The 20,571-nt window shown below is 39.3% G+C and overlaps 1 protein-coding gene across 1 annotated transcript; it reads right to left on the reverse strand.

Annotated features, from left to right (window-relative positions):
* Positions 1-3,156: 3,156 nt before the first annotated feature.
* On the reverse strand, positions 3,157-20,298 carry ASPA (aspartoacylase). The gene is made up of 6 exons (XM_058559291.1): positions 20,063-20,298; positions 16,699-16,894; positions 15,150-15,243; positions 11,689-11,796; positions 7,617-7,726; positions 3,157-3,354 (listed from the first exon to the last, which is right to left on the reverse strand). The coding sequence occupies exons 1-6, from the start codon at positions 20,296-20,298 to the stop codon at positions 3,157-3,159; spliced, it is 942 nt and encodes a 313-aa protein (XP_058415274.1).
* Positions 20,299-20,571: the final 273 nt, after the last annotated feature.

Here is a 20,571-nt window from a genome sequence, read left to right on the forward strand (position 1 = left end):
AAGGTCACAGTGCTTTTTCCTGGGCCAAAGATCCAAGTTCTCTGAAGTTTACTGGTAAATGCTAATCTGTTAGTGTCAATGAGCTTGTATAACAGAGTGGTCTAGCCGACTGTGAATCACATTTAAGAATAATCCAGGTGAAGGGAGTGTGGGGGTGGGACAGGGTTTCCAAAAGAGGGAACAACATGGGCAAAGACCTCAAGGGAGTAGGGAGCTTGGTGCATTTGAGGATGGAGAAGTCTGTGTGGCCAGATTTCTGGGAGCAAGGGGGCAAGTGACATGAAATAGGGCTGGAGAGGTAGGCAGAGGCCAGAGCACGTAGGACTCGTCCAGCCAGGGTGAGGCTTTGAGATTTCATATCAAGGGTTAGGGGAAGCCACTAAAAGATTTTACACAGGGGGATTATTGAATGTGAACATTTCTCTGTTTTTGCTACGGGGTTGCAGGCTTAAAAGGGTGTATTTTCCCCCCTGCCATCCTTTGGGACATGGCAATGGTTTGAAAGGTGTGGAGTGGAGTGAATTTCACTTGGGAGTGATGGGAATACTCAGGAAGTCACTGGGAAGGAAGGAAAGAAGTAAAGAGAAGGCAGGGACATTGGTGGGATAGGAAGGAGGTTCAGTAGAGAAAGGATGTTTGCGCGTACTCAGTTATTCTGCTAAACTTTATGGGGCACTTTTTAGATTGTAAACACTGAAAAAGACACTGTTAATGTCCTCAAGATGGATGGAAGCAGAGAGGGGCAAAGAGGCAAACCAAGAAGTCTTTAAAGATGAAATGAGAGTTGAGTTGCATTTTGAGGGAAAAATAAGAAATAGCTGGAGTCAGGTCTGAGTGAGGGGAAGGGGGATGGGGGAAGGGGGATAGGGGATGGAGGGAGAAAATTCTGGGTGGAAGGAGCAGTCTGTGTGAAGGCGTATAGGAATAAAACAACAGGAAGCAGACTGGAACAGAGAGGACCTGAAGGGAGAACAGTCTAGAGAGGTAGGGGAGGGAGGGGCAGATCATAAAGTGTCTTTTGTGTTAGGAACTTGAATGTGAATAATTTATTCTGTACTAGGCACTGTGCTAAGTGCTTTTTGCATTAGCCCACTTAATCCTCACAATAACCCCATGAGAGGGGCACTATTATTATTATCATCCCCATTTTATAAATGAGAAAACCGAGTCAGTAGACTGTTAGAAATAATCAGAGTGGAATAAAACTGAAAGTGGCTAAAGCCACGGAGCAATATGTTATAGATTTTTAAAAAATCACATCTAATTAGAAACTCTGAAGACTATAAATATTGTCAGAGAAAATTAGATTTGATAGAAAAAATCAATACAATAACCGAAACCACAATGGCCTAAATTGCACATTGTAAATTTTGTAAGTAACTAAAATTTGATGGAAGAACAAAGTATTCTTGCCAAGATTTACATCTGGAAAAAATTGACCCAGAAAAATTGGACTTGGACATAAAACACAAAGGAACATTCACAGTGGGAGAAGGAAGCTTGGTAAAACTTGTTACTTACAAAAACTGAGTGATAAATTGAATTTTTAGTACAGAATTCAGAAGGAAGAGAGCTTATTTCAAATGAAAATAATTTTGATAAAGTACAAAAGTAAATGCTGAAAAATTTAGAAACAGTTTAATTGTGCTCTATAGAACATTGAACATGGAAAGAAATTGGCTTGAAGGGGTTTGCTCTGGAAGAATGAAAATGTTTATCTATATATATTCTAGATAATGTTACTATGATTTTGGTAAAATTTAAAACCACAAATATGGGTTATTTGGAGTCCAAACATGGGATAAAACCACTCTTTACTTGCCCTCTGGGTCTATGGGAGGTGGGCAGGGGGTGGGGGGCTCCTACAGGGCTAGAGAGGGAGGGAGGCAGCGTTCCAGCCCGGGACCGTTGAGAAGAATCATGGGAGGTGAGGGATTTGGGCGTTCAGGACATGGAGGAATTTCTTGGAAGAATGCATTTGCGAACCAGAGACGTGGGTTTGAGTCACATTTCCACTAGTGTCCCCTGCCCTCTGCTATTTCTGTCTTTACCACCTATGCTGCTGGAGCCCAAAGACTTCCTCACACCTGGCTGGAAACAAGGGCAAGCACATTCTTTCATTATGAGAAGTGACGGTGGTGAGGAACATGCCTCTTCCAACTCTTCCAAGTTGGAAAGGAACGTTAGCTTCTGAAGGGGCGTATGAGACATCTGAAGGAGGCTCTCGGCTCCCCGGGGTCAGCGCAGAACAAGTGGGCATACAGAGCACCCATGCTTTGTGTGGGTCACTGTCTGGGACAAAGGACCATTCAGAGTTCTTGATTTATTCATAATGTTATTGTTACAATCAGCCCTCATTTCTCTTTCACATTTCATCTTCAAAAGAGCATTTAAAAATCTCCTGCAGATATCACAACTGTTGCTAAAGTTTACAGACTGGATACTTAATACATTATTGTTAATTTAAATATGAAAAATTTTAAAATAGCAGGTCTGCACTGTTTCTAGTAACCTTTATACATCACTTGAAAACATACAATAGTTAATGCTATGCTCAAGTTAATAACTTTCTGTATATAGTATCTATTTCAATTTTAAAATTTGAATTTAAAGTATATTTATTAAGAATGTTAAACTATCAAAATATAATGTGTAAAAAGCCACGTAGGGGGCCAGCCTGGTGGCGCAGCTGTTAACTGCGCGCGGTTCACTTTAGTGGCCCGGGGTTCGTAGGTCTGGATCCTGGGCGAGCACCAACGCACCGCTTGTCCAGCCATGCTGTGGTGGCGTCCCATATAAAGTAGAGGAAGATGGGCACGGATGCTAGCCCAGGGCCAGTCTTCCTCAGCAAAAAAGAGGGGGATTAGCATCGGATGTTAGCTCAGGGCTGGTCTTCCTCACACACACACACACAAAAGCTATGCAGAAGTAGGAAATGCACTTGTTTGAATAAGCTACATACATGAAGTATGCTACCTTTAAAAGACATTCATTAATTGACTCATTCAAGAAATTGACCTGAATGCCCCCTCTGTGCAAGGCACCGGTTAGTGCTATGGCTGTGAAGCTGAATAAGGCACAATTCTGCTCTTCAGGAGCTTAGAAACTAGGAGAGGTTTTCAAGATACTGTATAACAAGTGAGCTAGAAGTGATTTCTAATGTAAAGAGGAGCGAATACTTTTTGCATTGAGTGTTAGTTTAGTTGTCTTTGCGAAAGCTTCTTTCTTTTCATAGTACGCGGCCTCGTTTACAAACACCGGGTACACGGTACAGTCTCCGCCCAGTGGAATAGTCTCTCCATCAAGAGTTAAAAACACAGGATCCCCAGGGTGCAATGGTTTCCAGTCTTGGTCCTCTCAGGAAACAATTAAAACACATAAATTACATTTGGTTTTTCTCTTACGTTAAAAGTTTTATGTCAAGGTCTAGACAACTAGCAAATTAGAGCATTGTATCCTTTTACTTGAGAGATGCGTTGAGAGGCACATGAGTAATCTGACTAAACTGAGACTGAGTAATTAATTTTGGCAGCAGTCTTAAGAGTCCCCTTTTTTTAATTTTTTTTATTTTTTTAAGCATGGATCATTGGAAGCCATCTTTGAAGCTGCCTACCACACCCTTTCTTCCCCCCACCCCCAAAGCCCCAGTAGATAGTTGTATGTCATAGCTGCACATCCTTCTAGTTGCTGTACATGGGACGCAACCTCAGCATGGCCAGAGAAGCGGTGCGTCAGTGTGCGCCCGGGATCCGAACCTGGGCTGCCAGCAGCGGAGCGCGTGCACTTAACCACCGAGCCACGGGGCCGGCCCATTAAGAGTCTCCTTTTAATTTTTATAACTGACATGTGTAATTAGAGTTTGCTTTGATACCAAGTCTTCCCTGAATGTAGCCTAAGAGATTTATAATATTAAAAGGCAAAACTAAATGCACGTCTCCCTAAGTGTATATGCTACCTCTTGCTGGCTGAAGTTAAATTCTGTTCAGCATAATTTAGGAACTATCCATTAGGAGCCTTTGGTGTGAAGATGTTCTACTGTTGGGGATATAAAAATGAGTAACACTGTGCCTGCACACAAGGAGTTCTATGCTGATGGGGTTGGTGAGAGAGGGGGCTGGGCTGGGAAAAGTCTGAGACCAGGTGGATGTATTCCATACATGTCCCCACATCATGATCGCAACTGAGTTATCTGAGAGGTCCGTACCGGGGATTTGGACCTTTGAGCCCTCAAACACCCATGTTGTCACACCACAGGAACCCTGGAGCAGTTCTCAAACTTTGATGTGCTTGCAAATCATGTAGGGATTTTGTTAAAAGGCAAATTCTGATTCTGTAGGTCTGGGGTGGGAGCCTGAGATTCTGCATTTCTAACACTTTCCAGCAGGAGCATTGCCTGGGAGTTTGTTAGAAAAGCAGAATTTCATTCCCTATTGCAGACCTACTGAATCAAAATCTTCATGTTAATAAATCCCCGGAGATTCACATGTGCAACATTAAAGTTTGATAAATGCTATATGCATTTATGCATCTCAACCCTGGCTGCACAGTATAATTGCCCGGATATTTAAGAAATGTAGGTGAGTAAAGGCTGGCCCCATCTCAGATACATCAAATCAGAATTTCAAGAGTGGGGCTCAGGCATCATTATTTTTCAAATTTACATACAGTAAAATTCATTCATTTTTGTGTACAGTTCTATGAGTTTTAATAAATGCATAGCATAGTCATATAACCATATAACCACATATTCAAGACATGTAATTCCATCACACAACTCCCCCAATTCCTTCATGCTTCTCATTCATAGTTCACCATTTTTTTTTTTTTTAAAGCTCCAGGTGATTCCACAAGACAATGGGGCTGAGAACTACTGTTCTGGACCAGTGAATTTCAGTCAGAGATGTGCCCCAGAACGACTGAAGGCATTTCTTCAATCCTTCCCCATCCTCTGTGAGTCCCTCCTGCAGGGATTCCAATGCAGCGCAGTGCTACCCAAACCTAAGCCACTGGAAAATCACCTGGTGAACCTAATCCATTTCCTGTCTCCACCTTGATGAAGTAAATCAGAATCTCTGGGGATGGGACATGGGAATCAGGATTTTTAGAAAGCTCTTCCAGTGATTCTCAGGTGGCCTGAGTTTGAGAAGCACTGCTTTAGGGCTTCTGTGGTGGGCTTCAGGTATTTAGGGGGGAATCTCCTAGATAATTCCAGTGAGAACCCCTGATTAAGAACCACTGCTCTTAGAATAAAATCTGGGCTCGTGCGGCTGGCCTGGTGGCGTAGCAGTTACGTTGGCGTTCTCTGCTTCAGTGGGCGGGGGTTCACTGGTTCTGATCCTGGGCGCAGACCTACTCACCGCTCATCAAGCCACGCTGAGGCAGCGTCCCACACAGAAGAACTAGAAGGACGTACAACTAGGATATACAACTACGTACTGGGGCTTTGGGGAGAAAAAAGGAAAAAAAAAAATCTGGACTTGTAACCAGGTCCCTGCCTGTCTATCTGGCTCCAGGGTCTACTGTCCTCTCTGTTCACTCCCTGCTCTCCACTGACACTGGTCTTCTTGCTATTCCTCAGACACTCCAAGTTCGTTCCAGCCTCAGGGCCTTTGCACTTGTTCTCCATGTGGTGACTTCTCATCTTCTAGGCTCCAGCTTCAATGCCTTCACCTCAGAGATGGCTCGTTCCGGCCACTCCATCTCCTTTTGTTAACCTCTACTCTATTATTGTTTATTTCTTTTATAGCACTTATTACAATTTGAAATCATCTGATTTATGTATTATTTACTTATTCATGGTCTGTTGTCCCTCTATTAGTACGGAAGCTCCATGAGGGATCTTGTCAGTCTTGAATCTCAGGGCCCAGAACAAGTTTAGCAGTTATTCAAATATATTTATGGGAATAATCAACCAATCCACCCCTCCTGTAGAACACTGAGCCATTTGTTATAGTCTATCAAATCAAAACTATCCTTCCTGAATTTCAAGACCTCCCACTAACCCTATTTGTTACTGATCTCATGAATCTCGCTTCTCTGCCGCCCCAGGATGATTTTTTACTCCTCAGGAATCCCTGAGGAATAGAAAACAAAAATCCTGTGTGGTAGCCGGTTATGACATGGTCACCTTGGCCTCTGTTTCTTGTACTTGCTATTTTTGTTACCTGTAGTGCTTTCCTCCTTTCTCTCCCCAATCTTTACCTTTCTGTCCTTTAAAACATTGTTGAAGGCTCCTTGTTCAGGTTTCCACCTGGATCCCACTAAGGCACAAAGCAGGATTTGCTCCACTAGTCTGTATTTCTGGGCAGCTCCTTCATCACGTTGTAAGTCTGGATGGCTGTCATTAGGGTCATTAAACAGGAGCTTGAACTGGATTAGTGGTTCCCACCCTGATTACTCAGGCCGATAAGACCAGATTATCTCAGAGTGGGGTCCTGGCATCATCATTTTCTGAAAAGCTCTCTAGGCAACGTGTAGCAGCGTCAAAAGCCTGGGACTGGATAATCTGCCAGGTCTCTTCCATCTCTGAGGTCTGAGGGTGTGTAGGGTACTCACAATGGGAATGAATGTTTTAGCTTTTTGGAATCTTTGCTCCTCCCTTCTTTTACCTGTCTTTTCCAGATTTAAACCTCCTACACTCTCTCAAGATCCTTTTCTTCCTCCTTCACTATGCCATTATTATTGTTCTACTATCAAGGAACAGATAGTGGGGTTCCGAGGAGAGTCAGGGAATGGCACAGAAAATATTCCAAGGAAAGAGGTTCTAATCATTTTCTCTCACTCATTCAGTGATGATCACAGGGAGGTGGCAGTAATGTGGTCAACTGCAAAGAACATTAGTTCTGGATCTGCCACTGAGAGCTATACAGCTATGGGAAGGACCTAACTTCGGAGCCTCTGTTTTCTTATGTTAAAGAAGATACGGTAGGGCCGGCCCCCTGGCTTGGCGGTTAAGTGCGTGCGCTCCGCTGCTGGCGGTCCGGGTTCAGATCCTGGGCGCGCACCCATGCGCCGCTTCTCCGGCCATGCTGAGGCCGCATCCCACATGCAGCGACTAGAGGGATGTGCAACTGTGACGTACAACTATCTACTGGGGCTTTGGGGAAAAAAAGGAGGAGGATTGGCAATAGATGTTAGCTCAGGGCCGGTCTTCCTCAGCAAAAAGAGGAGGATTAGCACGGATGTTAGCTTGGGGCTGATCTCTCTCACAAAAAAAAAAAAAAAAAAAAAATAAGATACGGTAATTCCTATGCATTGCGCTTGGGCAGGAATTTCACTTTCTCTGAGACGCCTTGTCTGACCACCCCTCCCCACCTCATTATTCTGTTATAGTATCTGGTTATCTTCATTTCTAGACCATACTTTAGACTTTAGTATATCTAGGCTATGAATTCCACAAGAGCATGGATCGTGTTCACTGATATATCCCCAGAGTCAGCACAGGATACACTCAATAAATGTTTACTGTGTGAAGGCCTAAATATCTTACCTACACTTCAGTGTTTTTGAGAATATCAAATGAGCTAATGTAGGTAAAAGGCTTTATCAACTGCAAAATTCTACTCAAAGGTGGGGCATCATTATTTTGAATATTTTAAAGAAACAGCGGATGTTACCTGCAGAGTAGGGTGGATAATAGCAGCAATTTCTCCACTTTCATTCCTGGGATAATCAACTTTCTCCATTATATTATACACTTCAATAGTGCAGGGAGGAAACTCTTTTCCTATGGCAAAAACAAGGTGTATACATAGCAACTAAAAGAAATATCTCTTGAAAAAAAGGAAATTGATACTTTAAGGAAGGAAGAAGAAAAACAACAACCAAAAGCTACAGACAAACAGTTCCAGGGAGAACACAGTACTTTAGTTGAGGATGTTCATAAATGACACGAAGCCAAATGATGTTCTCAAGTTATTGCTATCACAAGTACACTGATGGGCAGGGGTAGAAAACAGAACACAAGAAGCCAGTGTGGGAGAAAAAGAGCCCAGGACTGGGAGTCAGGACAGCTGGGCTCTAGTCCCCTAGCTGTGTAATCTTGAGCAAGATGCTTAACTTCTCGAGGCTCGCTTTCTTTACTTGTCAAATAAAGGTTTTGAATTAGCTTATCTTGGAGGGCCCTTCCAGCTCTGAGACTCTCTGATTGCATAGCTTCAGGAGGACGTCCAGCAGGTTAGGTGGCTTCAGCGTTTGCTCTTTCTCTTAACTAAGAACATTAAACACTAGGGCAGCTCCTGAGCAGTGAGGTCTTGGGATGCAGGCAGTCTGCCAACTTCCAAAGGTGCGGCAACATTAAACAACCCAATGCCCAGAAACTTGGAGAAGGAGTAGTTTACATATATACTCGGGCAATGTCTGAGCAAACAGGATGAACTTTCGTCCAATGCAGGGCCCATGGTGTGCTATGGTCACAACCTCCCCCCAAATTTTCCTTTGCCCCGAGAGCAGAAAGTGCAGCCAGGGTTGGAATGTAGATATCCTGTGATCACTTCCGCATCAATTAGCTTTCGCTGTATAACAGACTACCCCAGAACTTAGTGGTGTAAAACAACAACCCTTTAATTTAGCTCATGATTCTGTGGGTTGGTTGGGCAGTTCCTCTGGTCTAGGCTGGTTTGGCTGATTTCTGATCGGCTTGCTCACGCATTTGCGGTGAGCTGGCTGGTCAACTGGAGGCTGGAGGATCTGGGATGGCCTTACTCTCATGTTTGGCATTTGACAGGCTGTCAGCTGGCGCTGCAGGACTATTGGCTAGGGTGTCTGAGTTCTCTGCCTCATAGCCTCCCGTTATCCAGCAGGCTAGGGTGGCCTGAATCACTTAACAGCAGTACACAGCTCCCAAGGGCAGCAAGCCCCAGTGTGCAAGTCCTTTTCAAGCCTCTTCTGTGGCACAAAACAAGTCACATGGCCAAGCCAGATTCAGGGGGTGGGGAAATAGACTCCACCTCTTGAAAGAAGGATCTAAAACATTATGTTGCAAGGACATCAATGAAGGGAAGGAAAGAATTTGGGGCCATTTTTACAATCTACCACGCCTTTCAAGGTGAAGATGGAAATTTATCAGATGTCATCTTTTTAAACCAGAAGGTCCATTGGGAGGAAAGGGCAAAGTGAGAGAACACAAAGGAGTATGTTTTCGCTACTTAGAAACTCAGAGTTGGAGGGAGTCTTGAATTTCTCCATCCAATATTCTCCATTTCTTTCTGGCCAAGTGGTCATCTTACTTCTGATTGAACAACCTCACAAAGTGTGGTCTGTTCCATTGTTGGTCAGCTTTGTTAACTAGAAATTTCTATCTTTAGGTAACTTTATCCCACTGATTCTATTCTGCCCTCTGGGTCACAGAAAACATGTGTAATTGCTTTCCAATATAACACTTCTGAAACTCTAAAATAAAATTGCCTTCAAGCCTTTTTCCCAGTCTAAGTATCCTTAGTTCTATCGGTCACTACTCAGATGTGGTCACATACATGAAGGTAGATATGAGGGCACTTGTGAACTGAAGTTCTATGTGCATCTTAGGGATTATTCTTATTATGGTTTTCAAACTCTTCAACAGTCTCAACTCTCTCCTTGGCTGACCTCTACTTTATAGATATTCCTCCTGAAATATGAACTCAGAATTTATTCACAGTTTTCCAAGTGTTGTTTATCTAAGGCAGAAAAGAGACCATCACCTCCCTCATTCTGGGATTTTTAAACATAAAAACAAAATTTTGTTCATGATGTATTTAACCTTAAACATTTGGTTTAGATAATCATTAAAGATTGTCAGGACTTTTTGGGTCCACCTTCTGAACCTAGATTTTTCCCTGCTAGCTTCCTGCCACCTATCACTTATACAAGCATGTCACATATGTCCTATCCAAGTCACTAATAATAATTTTGAGCAGCACAGAGCTGAGGATGGAGCTCTTCTATACATTTCTAGAGACTTTTCTCCAGACGGTTATGATCCTTTTGTCAGCATTCTTTAGATAATGGTGCTGTTTCCATGTTAGTTAAAAATCCACCAAACTGGATAGTCTAAATTAATAGTGGTTAAAATTTTTTGAATTGCAGAAGCCTTTGCTTAAAGGAAATGTTACACGGAAGAACAATGAGGGAAGAGCCACTCTGGTTGAAGCGGAGGTGGATCCCTACTCCTGTGGGAAGAATCTCTGGACTAAGATTTGATAACCATGTTTTTCCACTGAGGTTTGTGGGCTTCTACCTGGCTGCATCGTTTCTTTACATACTGTAGTCCCACACCTACTATTCAAAGGGTTTCTTGTGAATAAGTGGTGACCTTCCCAGCACCAGGTCTGTTAGGCAGTATAGAACCTGTCCTCAGACAAAGGTGACAAAAAGCTGATTTTCAGTCTTTATGACTTTGGAGTCAAGAGATTCCCAAGCACAGAAGAAATTGCTGTGATAGCAGCAGGGGCACAATCTGAGGTTAAGGAATTATACTCCCCTCAAACACCAAACTATTCACCAGCTCTGTCACTATAATGACCCATTCCTCAACAACAATTTTAGTTCAGCCTGTTGGAATAATTATTTACATAGGTCTCTTCAACTTTATTTTAATTATAATTTTTTAAAAAATTTAAAGCAAACAATTTTTATAATTAATAGATTTCATTTTTTTTACTGCAGTATTAGATTTACTGAATAAATGAGCAGATAGTACATAGAGTTCCACATACCCACCCCACCACCAGCCCCCATTTAGTTATTTTTTAATGATACAAATAATACATGAACACATTATTCTTCTTGGAAACAATTAAAACAAAATTAACCTGGTTTGTGCCTCCCCTCCCCAGTAATCACTGTGATCAGTTTGATGTGTTTTCTCCTAGAGCTTTTCCTGTGTTTTAAAAAATATATATATATATTTGTATTCTAGCAAGTGTTTATATTATTATTATTTTGAAACAAATTGGTAAACTGTATGGTTTGGTCTGCAACTTGCTTTCTTTCAATTAACAATGTATTTGAAGATCTTTCCATATTAGTTTATTTAACTGTTCCCCAATTCATGGATATCAGGTGGTTTCCATTGTTTTGCTGTTACAAACAATGCTGCGATAACAACTCTTGTGTATGACACACTGGGTGTGCATGTGCTTGTGTTTGAGATGTGGAATCGCTGGGTCCTAGGATTTGTGCATTTTAACAGGTCGATACTGTAAAATTATCCTCTAAAGTCTCTTCACTAATTTATACCAGAAGGGAATGAGAACATTCCCCTACCTTACCAACTCTTAATCTTATCAGATTTTAATATCATCCCAATCTAACGGGAGAAAATGGTTTCTCATTTTAATTTACATTTCTCTGATTACTAGCAATATTGAACATATTTTCATATGTTTATTGGACATTTGTGTTTCCTAGTATTTCTTTGCTTTTTAAAATGGAGATTAATAGGAAAATAAGGATTTTATTTGGGGAGCGTTATTTGGTAGCCACTTTTTTTGAATGTGTCCATTCTGGTCATGAGGAATGGCTGAAGTGAACACAACTTTTAAAAAACACCTAATATCATGAGCATAGCAAATTTGACCTGGGTTCCAATTGCCATTTCAATGCTTAGTGGTTAATCATTATGTGTGCTCATCTCAGCTCCCTTTTCTGATTTATTCACACACACACACAAGCTAACAATTAAGGAAACAATTTCTGCCCGTTACTTACCTTCATTAAAATTACATATAAAATCAAGAGCGTGTTTAATCATTTTTCTCATTTGATCCAAAATATCAGCTCTCAGAACCCCTTGAGGCTGGGGACCAACTTCTATACCTAGGTACCGAAGGGGAGATAGTTACATTTATATAAGTATTAGAATATGTTATAAAATTAAGCATTTTAATATATCAAGATCTAGAATCCCATCATTAAAAATTATTAAAAAGGTAGAACATGTAGCATCATAGAGAATATATAAGACATAAAGTAAGGCAAAAAAGAAATCAGAACACTTCCAAGTTATGTGCATAGTGAATTAAGACTGGGAAAGAATATGGAAAAAATCAGAGAGTTGTGTTAGAGTAGTAAGATCTTGGGGTCTTTTTTTCTTTAAATTTCCTCCAATATTGTCAACATACTTAAAAATCATAATAGTAAAAGGGGTAAACAGATTTATACTGACAAAATAGTAAGTGGTCAAAATGAGAAACAGTTGTAGACCTAACACTTAGTTTTGACAGGAAAAAGGACATCTATTTAGTCAGAGAAATCTAGAATAGATGAACCATAGATTTAAGTCAACATGACAATCTATGTGACCCTAGAACAACACTCTTGTCCTTAACATAACAACCCATCCCCCATGATAGTGTAATAGTTTTAATTTTTCGTAGAAAAAATTTGTACTTATTTCTTCTCACCCCGATACAATTACACCTGGACTATCAGGTCTACTTCCTGTGGCTGTCAATCATCCATCCTCATTCCTACAAAATATTCTTTCTTTAAACCACTTATCTAGTCCCTTCCCTCTTGTTCAAGTGTCCCACACAGTTATCCCCCCAATCACCCCTGTCTCCATTTATCAAACCATTTACCAAGTATAATATAATCCACTCTCTTTCTCTTCCACCCAATTCGTATATAGTCTTTTCCACCCATCATATTTTCACCCACTTCTGTTATTTCTCAATTTACAAAATCTTACAATATTCTCTTTCATCTTCATTTTTTATTTGTTGTGCTCAGTTTTCTTGTATATATATTTGGAAATGTATTTAAGTATATGGTATAAATGTGGCTAAGGTATGCATCTATGCATAAATGATTTGTAAGAATGTGTGAAAACATGTTCAAGCATATGCCTGTACGCATGTTGTAGAAGACGTTTTTGGTTGCCTACCCAAAATCCATTCCATCTTCCTCCTTGCTGACAGAGTCCTGATTTTGGTTGGATATCCAATCTTCCAAGTAGGTGAACCTTTCTCCAGCTCAGGAGATTATGTGAAATATTTAAATCAATCACGGAAATCCCATTATCCTAGTGATTAATTTAAGAATGGATTGGTGAACCAGTCAGGGCAAGGGGCCATAATGGAAGATCTTCAGGGGAATTCCTGAGAGTCTCCTTTCTTCCACCGAATATTGTCATGTTGGCATATAATGCTTGAAACTACAGTGGACATCTTGTGGCCATGGTGGCTGCTAAAGACACACTAAAGAGAAGACTAGAGAGATAAAAAGAACCTGGCCTCTCATGATGTTGTTGAGTTGTTATGTAAAAATAATAAATTTTTCTTATTGCTTAAGCCATTTTGAGTTTCCTGAAGTGAAAATACTACATATGCTTGTTTTGGGGGCGATGGAAGGTGTGGTGTGAGCAGTCCTATGTGGAGAAGAGTTACGAATTGTAGGAATGGGTGCTTGCTCCAGAAAAGTCAGTTACTAAAGTTATCGTTTTTCCTTCCGACTGTGAGTGGAGGAGAATAGTAGGGTGGCTATAATGTCCAAACCAAAAATCAACCATTACACAGATCCTATGCCAGAGAAGAATGTTTACATTTGTAGGACATGGCCATGGCATAGTCAGGAGCAGAGCTGAAGGAATAAAGGTCATAAAGTTAACTTTTCTGAGTCTCAAATGAGGCAATGGTGAATCTGGAAAAGTTAGGAGAAGATTGTGTCCAGTCACTCTTGTGTTTATGTTTGTGTGTGTGTGTGTATGTGTGTGTGTGTGTGAGAGAGAGAGAGAGAGAGAGGCAGAGAGAGACAGGCAGACAGATAGACAGACAGAAAGACAGAGAGAGAAAAGGAATGAGATTCTGGGAATGATCATAAGGCCGGCTGCAGCAAACTACTTCTTTCTGGGATAAAGTTTACCTAGAACGATCCTGCCACGTTTCAGCTGCCTTGGCAATAGAGGTATTGGCAAAGTTAGTCCTTGTATGTGGCTAGCAGAAGTTAAAGCAAGTTTTTATTGTACAACAGTCATAAGTGTACTATAAAATGTTGAATCAGAGAGACTGTCTCTCTGTTCTCAAGTTTTTTTTCTAAATGAGTGGATGATATTCCAAATAAAATAGCAAAGTTGCAAGAAGCACATACAATATTTCTAATTATTTATGACGATCTTAATACTCCCTCATGTTGAAATGTTTTAAAGAATTGATTTTATTTTTAAGGGCCAAATATATCAGTAGATATCTGTTCTGGCTAAGGGTGGCATTGCCCCATAAATATCATAGACCAAGATTGTTCTTTCAATGTGTGGACATCTTATGCTTTTATTTGGCATCACAGAGGAACAGGATCTCTATCCCTTATTGTTAAGCACTTGTTTTGTTTCAAATAATTACCTATGCTTGGATATTCAGCTTGACCCAACTGATCACTTGATTATGCACCAAAATTATCAATAATTGAATAGCCAAGATAACTTTAAATGTGTTTATATGGTTTGACAACTTGTTTTTAATTTAAATTGCTATTGGTTAAACCATTTGAGATCTAATAAAAAAGATTTAAAAATGTGACAGCAATTTTAACAATTATAGTGTAGCCTGCAAACAATTTTGCTAATAGGTCACTCAGGAAAGAGAATGGAATATAGAAAAAAGTGACTGTCTAAGAGGTGTATGGGATGCTAGCCTGCATGTTGGAAGCTACCAGAAGGTAAAGATGAATTCACAGGCCAGTAATTGACATTGGCAAACAAGTGATTGGATAATAAACACAGTTTATGAGAGACTCTACTGCAAAGCAGATACTAAGAGGGATGATGGGAGAAGATTTTCTATGGGTCTTTTGTGTTCCTGCATGTTTTGCCAGCAAGACACTGACTGCCTTGGTTCCAGATTATTTTTTCAAGAATGTTTGTATGTGAACAGTCTTGGAAGATAGGGATGGTGTTTTCCTCAGAGCAACGGTCAGGCATGCTTACTCCCCATTATAAAAGATTCAAATTCCCTCAGCTCAGTGTTTCTCTCCTGGAATGCAGAAAGCTGCTCAATGAAACTGAGGAAATTTGATATAGTTAGAGCCTGCCTGAAGTTAGTTTACTTATTACTTACAATTATACGCCACAAGGATAAGCAAGGTAGTTATAAACATTCTTTAAAAAATAATTATCTCCGAGTTTCATGTAGGACATATTTTGTTAAGTTGTGACAATGGGAAATACTACTTACCAACAGGGTACTTGGCTACAGAGCGAGTGGTTGCATATTTGAGGGAAGGATGCTCAATAAGATAAACATAGCAGGGTAATGGGGCCAAAGAAGTCTGCAAAGAATTTAAAACATGGTTCTTATGACGTAAAAACCATCTGTGCTGTTCTCTTTGCTGCTAGAGAGTCAATAATGCCTTCAATATGTTTTATTTCATCAACTAAGATTAGTAAGACAGTTTTATGAAACACACTCTGGAACCCAATGTTATAATTATAGTTTTGAAAACATATAAATGAATTACATATAAAATTGAATTACATATAGCTTTGTGGGTAAAATGTACATTAAACAGTTCTCCAGAACCATGATCAAAGAATATGAAATAAATTTTCCTTCTGAGTGGATTTGCTTATTTTTGTTTTGATCACTGGTTCCGCTTACTATTTAGCTCAGTATTGGTCTCTTAAAGAATTCTGTTTCCACCCTGTTGTCCAGGTCTCTACAGATGTTGGGTAACTCCTCCTACCCCCATTTATCTGAATGAGAATTCAAGACTGGCCTCTCAGTTTTGATAAGAATGTCAGCCATGTTGTTTCTGTGCCTGGCAACCAAAGCATTTGGCTCTCCCTTCAATGAGCAACAAAGAATAGCTGGCTTATGATCTCCTACCAGAACTACTATCTAGTTATTGTCGAAAACTCAAGGGAAACAAAAATATAGTCAGTCTTTACTGTCTCTCAGGTACTAGGCTAAATGCTTAAAAACTTTATCTCATTTAAGCCTTTTAACAGCCATATGGTTAAGTGTTGTTTTTATGCCAGTTTTATAAAATGAGGAAAGCAAGGTTTTGGGAATTGAGTGTCTTGTCCAAAGTGAATGAGAAAGCCAGGATTTAAACCCAGGTTCTCTTGGCTCTTTTCCACTAAATCATACTAGCTCTCCGGAAGGAAGGATACTCCTTATACAGAAATAAGCATACAGTTCATTATTTGTGTTTTTGCTTTGTTGTTGTTTTCTAGCCATTTTTCTCCAGCTATAAGTACTGGATTGCTGAATTTTTCATCTTTTAGGCTTCTGAGCCTTAAAAGGATTAGCTATATGAAGTACTGAAAGATAGATGTGTGTTGTGTTATCTGAATTAATGGAGACAATGGCAGGACTAAAGATCTTTTTGTCACTGGTCTTTAGTAACATTAAATGACTATTTCTTGAGTTTCCAAAAAGTGTAATTGAGTTACTTCAACCACACCATTTTAAATTTTGGTATCAATTTTACTTGGTTTTACCAAATAGGCTATGATTTGGTGGCTGTCTGGATAAAATATTTATAATTTTATATACACAGGAATCCACAAGTGTTTTATTATTTTATTCATTGTATTTATTATTTTCCTCATTTCCTCTCCTTTTCTCCTGCCTGTCACCACTGCCTCTATTCTGGTGTTCCTCCCCTCCCTCATCTCTCTTGGACCCTCCCTCCTGACCCTTTTCTGGCTGTTTCTCTTCTATAATTGACTTAAAAGTACAGGTCCTATGCTAACTTATAAATGAATAACATTGACATTACCTTAATATAATGAAACATCTGAATTAAAAAGTCATTCCTGGAATCTTCAAGAATAAGAGTGCACCCCATGTTAGAAGTAGTGTTGTGAAGGTCAAAAATAATGTCATAGGAATCTTCGCTATCTTTTGGACCAAATAAATGATTTATTTCTTGAGCCCTTCTCACTTCATATGGCAAATCCTCTGACATTTTTTTGCTGTTATTAGCAGAAAGAAAAAGATTAACAACATCTGTAGCTAAGATAACATAAATATACAATAAGAACACAATGTATAAGGAATCAGTTGCCAAACCTTTAATATGAAAAATCTGTGAGGAAAGTGGAAACTTATTTGAAAACTTTATAGATGAGAAATTACATTTTTTCTCCATTTGATTCCATGTAATGTTGCTTTGGCATGCTCACAAATAAGAGTTCATTTATGTGGCTGGTCACAAGAAGGACATTTCAAACAGAATTTACCATTTGACTTCAACCCAGAACAGAATTTATCCATTAATTTAATCAACAGTTTCTTAATAGTACACGTACTGGGTTATTATGGGACTAAACAATCAAATGCACCTATTTTATTTTCCACTATAGCTAGTTCTAGTGCACAAAAATAGTCAAACTTAGATGCTCACATCATCTAATTAGGGATCCTTAATGGACATCCAGGAACCACTAGTGGCCCAGGGACAAGCTTTACAGACAAGAGACTGTAAATGCTGTGAAAATGCAACATTTTCCAGGTATATGCATATATGTACTTATCTGCGATAAGGATTTATAGTTTTTATTGAATTCTCAAATGAGTCTCTACCTGCCCCCTCTTCCCCTCCCACAACGATTAGGATACATTTTTTCTTAGTGTACATGATGATGGTTTAAATTTATTTTTCCTCATTATACCATTCAACCACATTTCTCCATAATTCTATCTATTTCTATCCACTGACTCTTTTCGTTGATATCTTCAAGGGACTCACAGTTTGCACCTGGGTAATTCCTGTCTGGAACGCAATCAAGAAAGTGGAACAGCCTTTTTTCGACTATGAAGCAAAAACCATGAGGACAAAAGCTGCCTGCTAAGGATGATGCAGCGGGAAGATGGAAGGAGCCTGTGGCACTGATCGTATCATTGAGCCACTGCACAGCCCTGGACTGCCTACTTCTGGACTTACTATTCGTGACAAAGAAAACCTTATTTGTTTGAAAACCTTATTTGTTTCAGCCACTGTTTTCAGGTTGCTATTATATGCAACCAAACATAGTTACTAATGGATATATATGCATTTAAAAATTTAATTCATGAAACAACTCCATGAGTCTCCCCCCAACAACTGATTTGCTTCTGACTCTCCCCTATGTGAGCAAATAGCACCACCAGCCAGCCAGTTGCTCAGAGTCAAGGTTTGAAATCTTGAAAGATAATGGACACTTTGAGTTCTCAGGCCTGGAGTCCAGGTCCCATAGGAAGAGTCCCAAGGAAGAAGCTGAAAGAATAGGCAGGGGCAAGATCCTAAAGGACACGTCAACTATACTAAGTTACTTCAATCTGGATGGAGATTTTTGAAGAATTTTCAGCAGAGGAGAGACATGATAAGATTTTTCATGTTAGGAGGAGCCCTATGGCTGCTACCATACAGAGAGTTGATGGCAGGAAGGATTGGAGTAAGGCCGGATGCAGAAAGATTCTTTAGGAAGGTACTCTGTCCACAGAAGAAATAAACCAAGAAGAAATAAGGTAGTGAAAATGGAGAGGAAGATTGGATTTGCAACATACTTGCAATTATTCAAGTATTGAATAATTGAGAAGACTTAGTGACCTACTATACATGGGGGATGAGGAACCAGGAAGGTTCTAAGATGATATCCATAAGGAATGTGGTGGGTCATGGTGACATCACTGAGATAAGGCATAAGGGAAAAGGCGCAAATTTGGGAGAGGGAGGATGGGAGAAGGTAACTAATTTATCTTTCTCATAAGTTTCCATAACTACCCTGAGAGAGAACTGTCTAGCCTCTGAACAGTGTTAAATGTAAGAAATAGAAAGTGAATTTAATGTAAAATATCACTCTCATTGAAATGTATGCTATTGAGTGGTCATAATGGACCATTTCAGTCCATTTCAGAGCTGGTTCGGAAGTTAACATGCCAACTAAAAGAGTTATTCTTCAACAAATTCTTACTTGTAATATGAGTTAGTTAATAGTTGTTTTAGGTGAATAGATAAACCTTAATTGTGTCGACATAACCTCAGTCATGAAGGTAAAGCATTTCCGAAACTAAAATTTATGCTAGTAAAAATATGATTTGATACACAGAGCATGACAAATGTGTAATTGCCCTGAAAAACATTCATTCCATAAAGTGAGGCATATTTGTACTAAAAGTAATAATCATCTTTTGGTTTGTGGTGAGACTGAATTTATGTAACTCTCTAAACTCAAATTAGCGTTTATTAGAAAATGAGTCCATAAAGCAGTGCTGCTTTAGTTGTCCCTGTCCACATCTTATATCCTAGCTAGTAGTCTGCCAGCTCCTTTGTACTCCCACAGTATCTGGCACGCTGCCCCGAGAAGAGTAGGTGTTTAATAATATTTTTAGGTAAATGAAAGAAAGAAGCAATAAAAAGCAAATACTTAGAGGTCTATATATCTACATGCTATAATGATATAAACAAAGGCAAAAATAATTAATAAGAATATACCTAGAGTGTTACAATTGTATACATTGTATACTATGTATTACAAATCAGCTGTAATTTAAATTCAGAAAATTCAGGTTAAGTGCCTTTACTTCTCATTGTTCCCATCTACAGTAACCCACCACTGAAGGTAAGTATATCTACTCCTGAGATCACAAGGTGGTCTGATGTTTTCTGATGACAAGTGTTTATTTACTCTTTCATTACACGAATACTAACTGAAACATCACACTTTTCATAACTAGAACTTTTTGCACTACCATAAACATAGTTGCATAAAAACATAGTAATGAATCATCTAGAAAGCCAACGATTATGTACACAAGCCAAACAGTAATTTAATGCAAAAGATGATTAAATCTGTTTCTTTAAAGATATGATTTAAAAATAAAAACCTTTGTTATTTATTGCCTCAGTCTGTATAGAATGCGTTTCAAAAGAACAGTTAAGAGCAGTCTGTTACTTAAAAATGTTAAAGAGCATGTGAATGCCTAGTTTAGATAACTGTGTAATTCATAATGGAGTATGATTAAAAGTGAAAGTGATCTGATTCACAATAACGACTACATGTATGGACATGAATATCATATGCATATACATACACGTGTTCTCTCACACACATACCACTTTTCATAAACACAAACACACGCAACACAAAATATAGTCTTACCCAAGATTTTCAAGGTCAAAAACTCGATTCAGGTCACAGTCAATATATCTGGTACACTTCTTCACTGCCCTTGGATTGGTAATAAATGGCTTTACCTCCAGCCCTGTTCGCTGAATCTCAGCGCCATTCTCTAGCCAGTGCTTAACTAGAAATATTCCTGTTAGCTCATTCCCATGAGTTCCTCCAAAGATAGCAACCTTTTTTATAGGATCTTCAGTAACGTGACAAGAAGTCATTTTATCAAGTAGTTTTATCTGATTTCTGCAATCCAGAAGAGAGGAGGTTAAAGAAAACGTAATTTTCTAAGAAAGTTTAGAAATTTAAATCAAAATGAAACTTTAACCAAAGTGCAAAGTACAGAGTTCTCTTGAGTGGAGTATAATTTAATTTTCTGTTACAGTTTCTGAGCCCTGTTTATTATTGGGACACTCCTTTCTTTAGCCCTGCCCTTTACCATATTTGGATTAAAATATGCAGAGATCAACTACAGATCCAGTTGTTTACTTTAA

Source organism: Diceros bicornis, chromosome 18 (genome assembly GCF_020826845.1).
Source record: "Diceros bicornis minor isolate mBicDic1 chromosome 18, mDicBic1.mat.cur, whole genome shotgun sequence".
Taxonomy (NCBI): domain Eukaryota; kingdom Metazoa; phylum Chordata; class Mammalia; order Perissodactyla; family Rhinocerotidae; genus Diceros; species Diceros bicornis.

Excerpts from the sequence above, each read along its gene's own strand:
- ASPA (XM_058559291.1), bottom strand. The coding sequence starts at position 20,298 with ATGACTTCTTGTCACGTTACTGAAGATCCTATAAAAAAGGTTGCTATC. Across the intron at positions 16,895-20,062 it reads TTTGACCTTGAAAATCTTGG|CAAAAAAATGTCAGAGGATT; the intron begins GTAAGACTATAT and ends TGCTAATAACAG. Across the intron at positions 3,355-7,616 it reads TTATCCACCCTACTCTGCAG|GACCAAGACTGGAAACCATT; the intron begins GTAACATCCGCT and ends GTTTCCTGAGAG.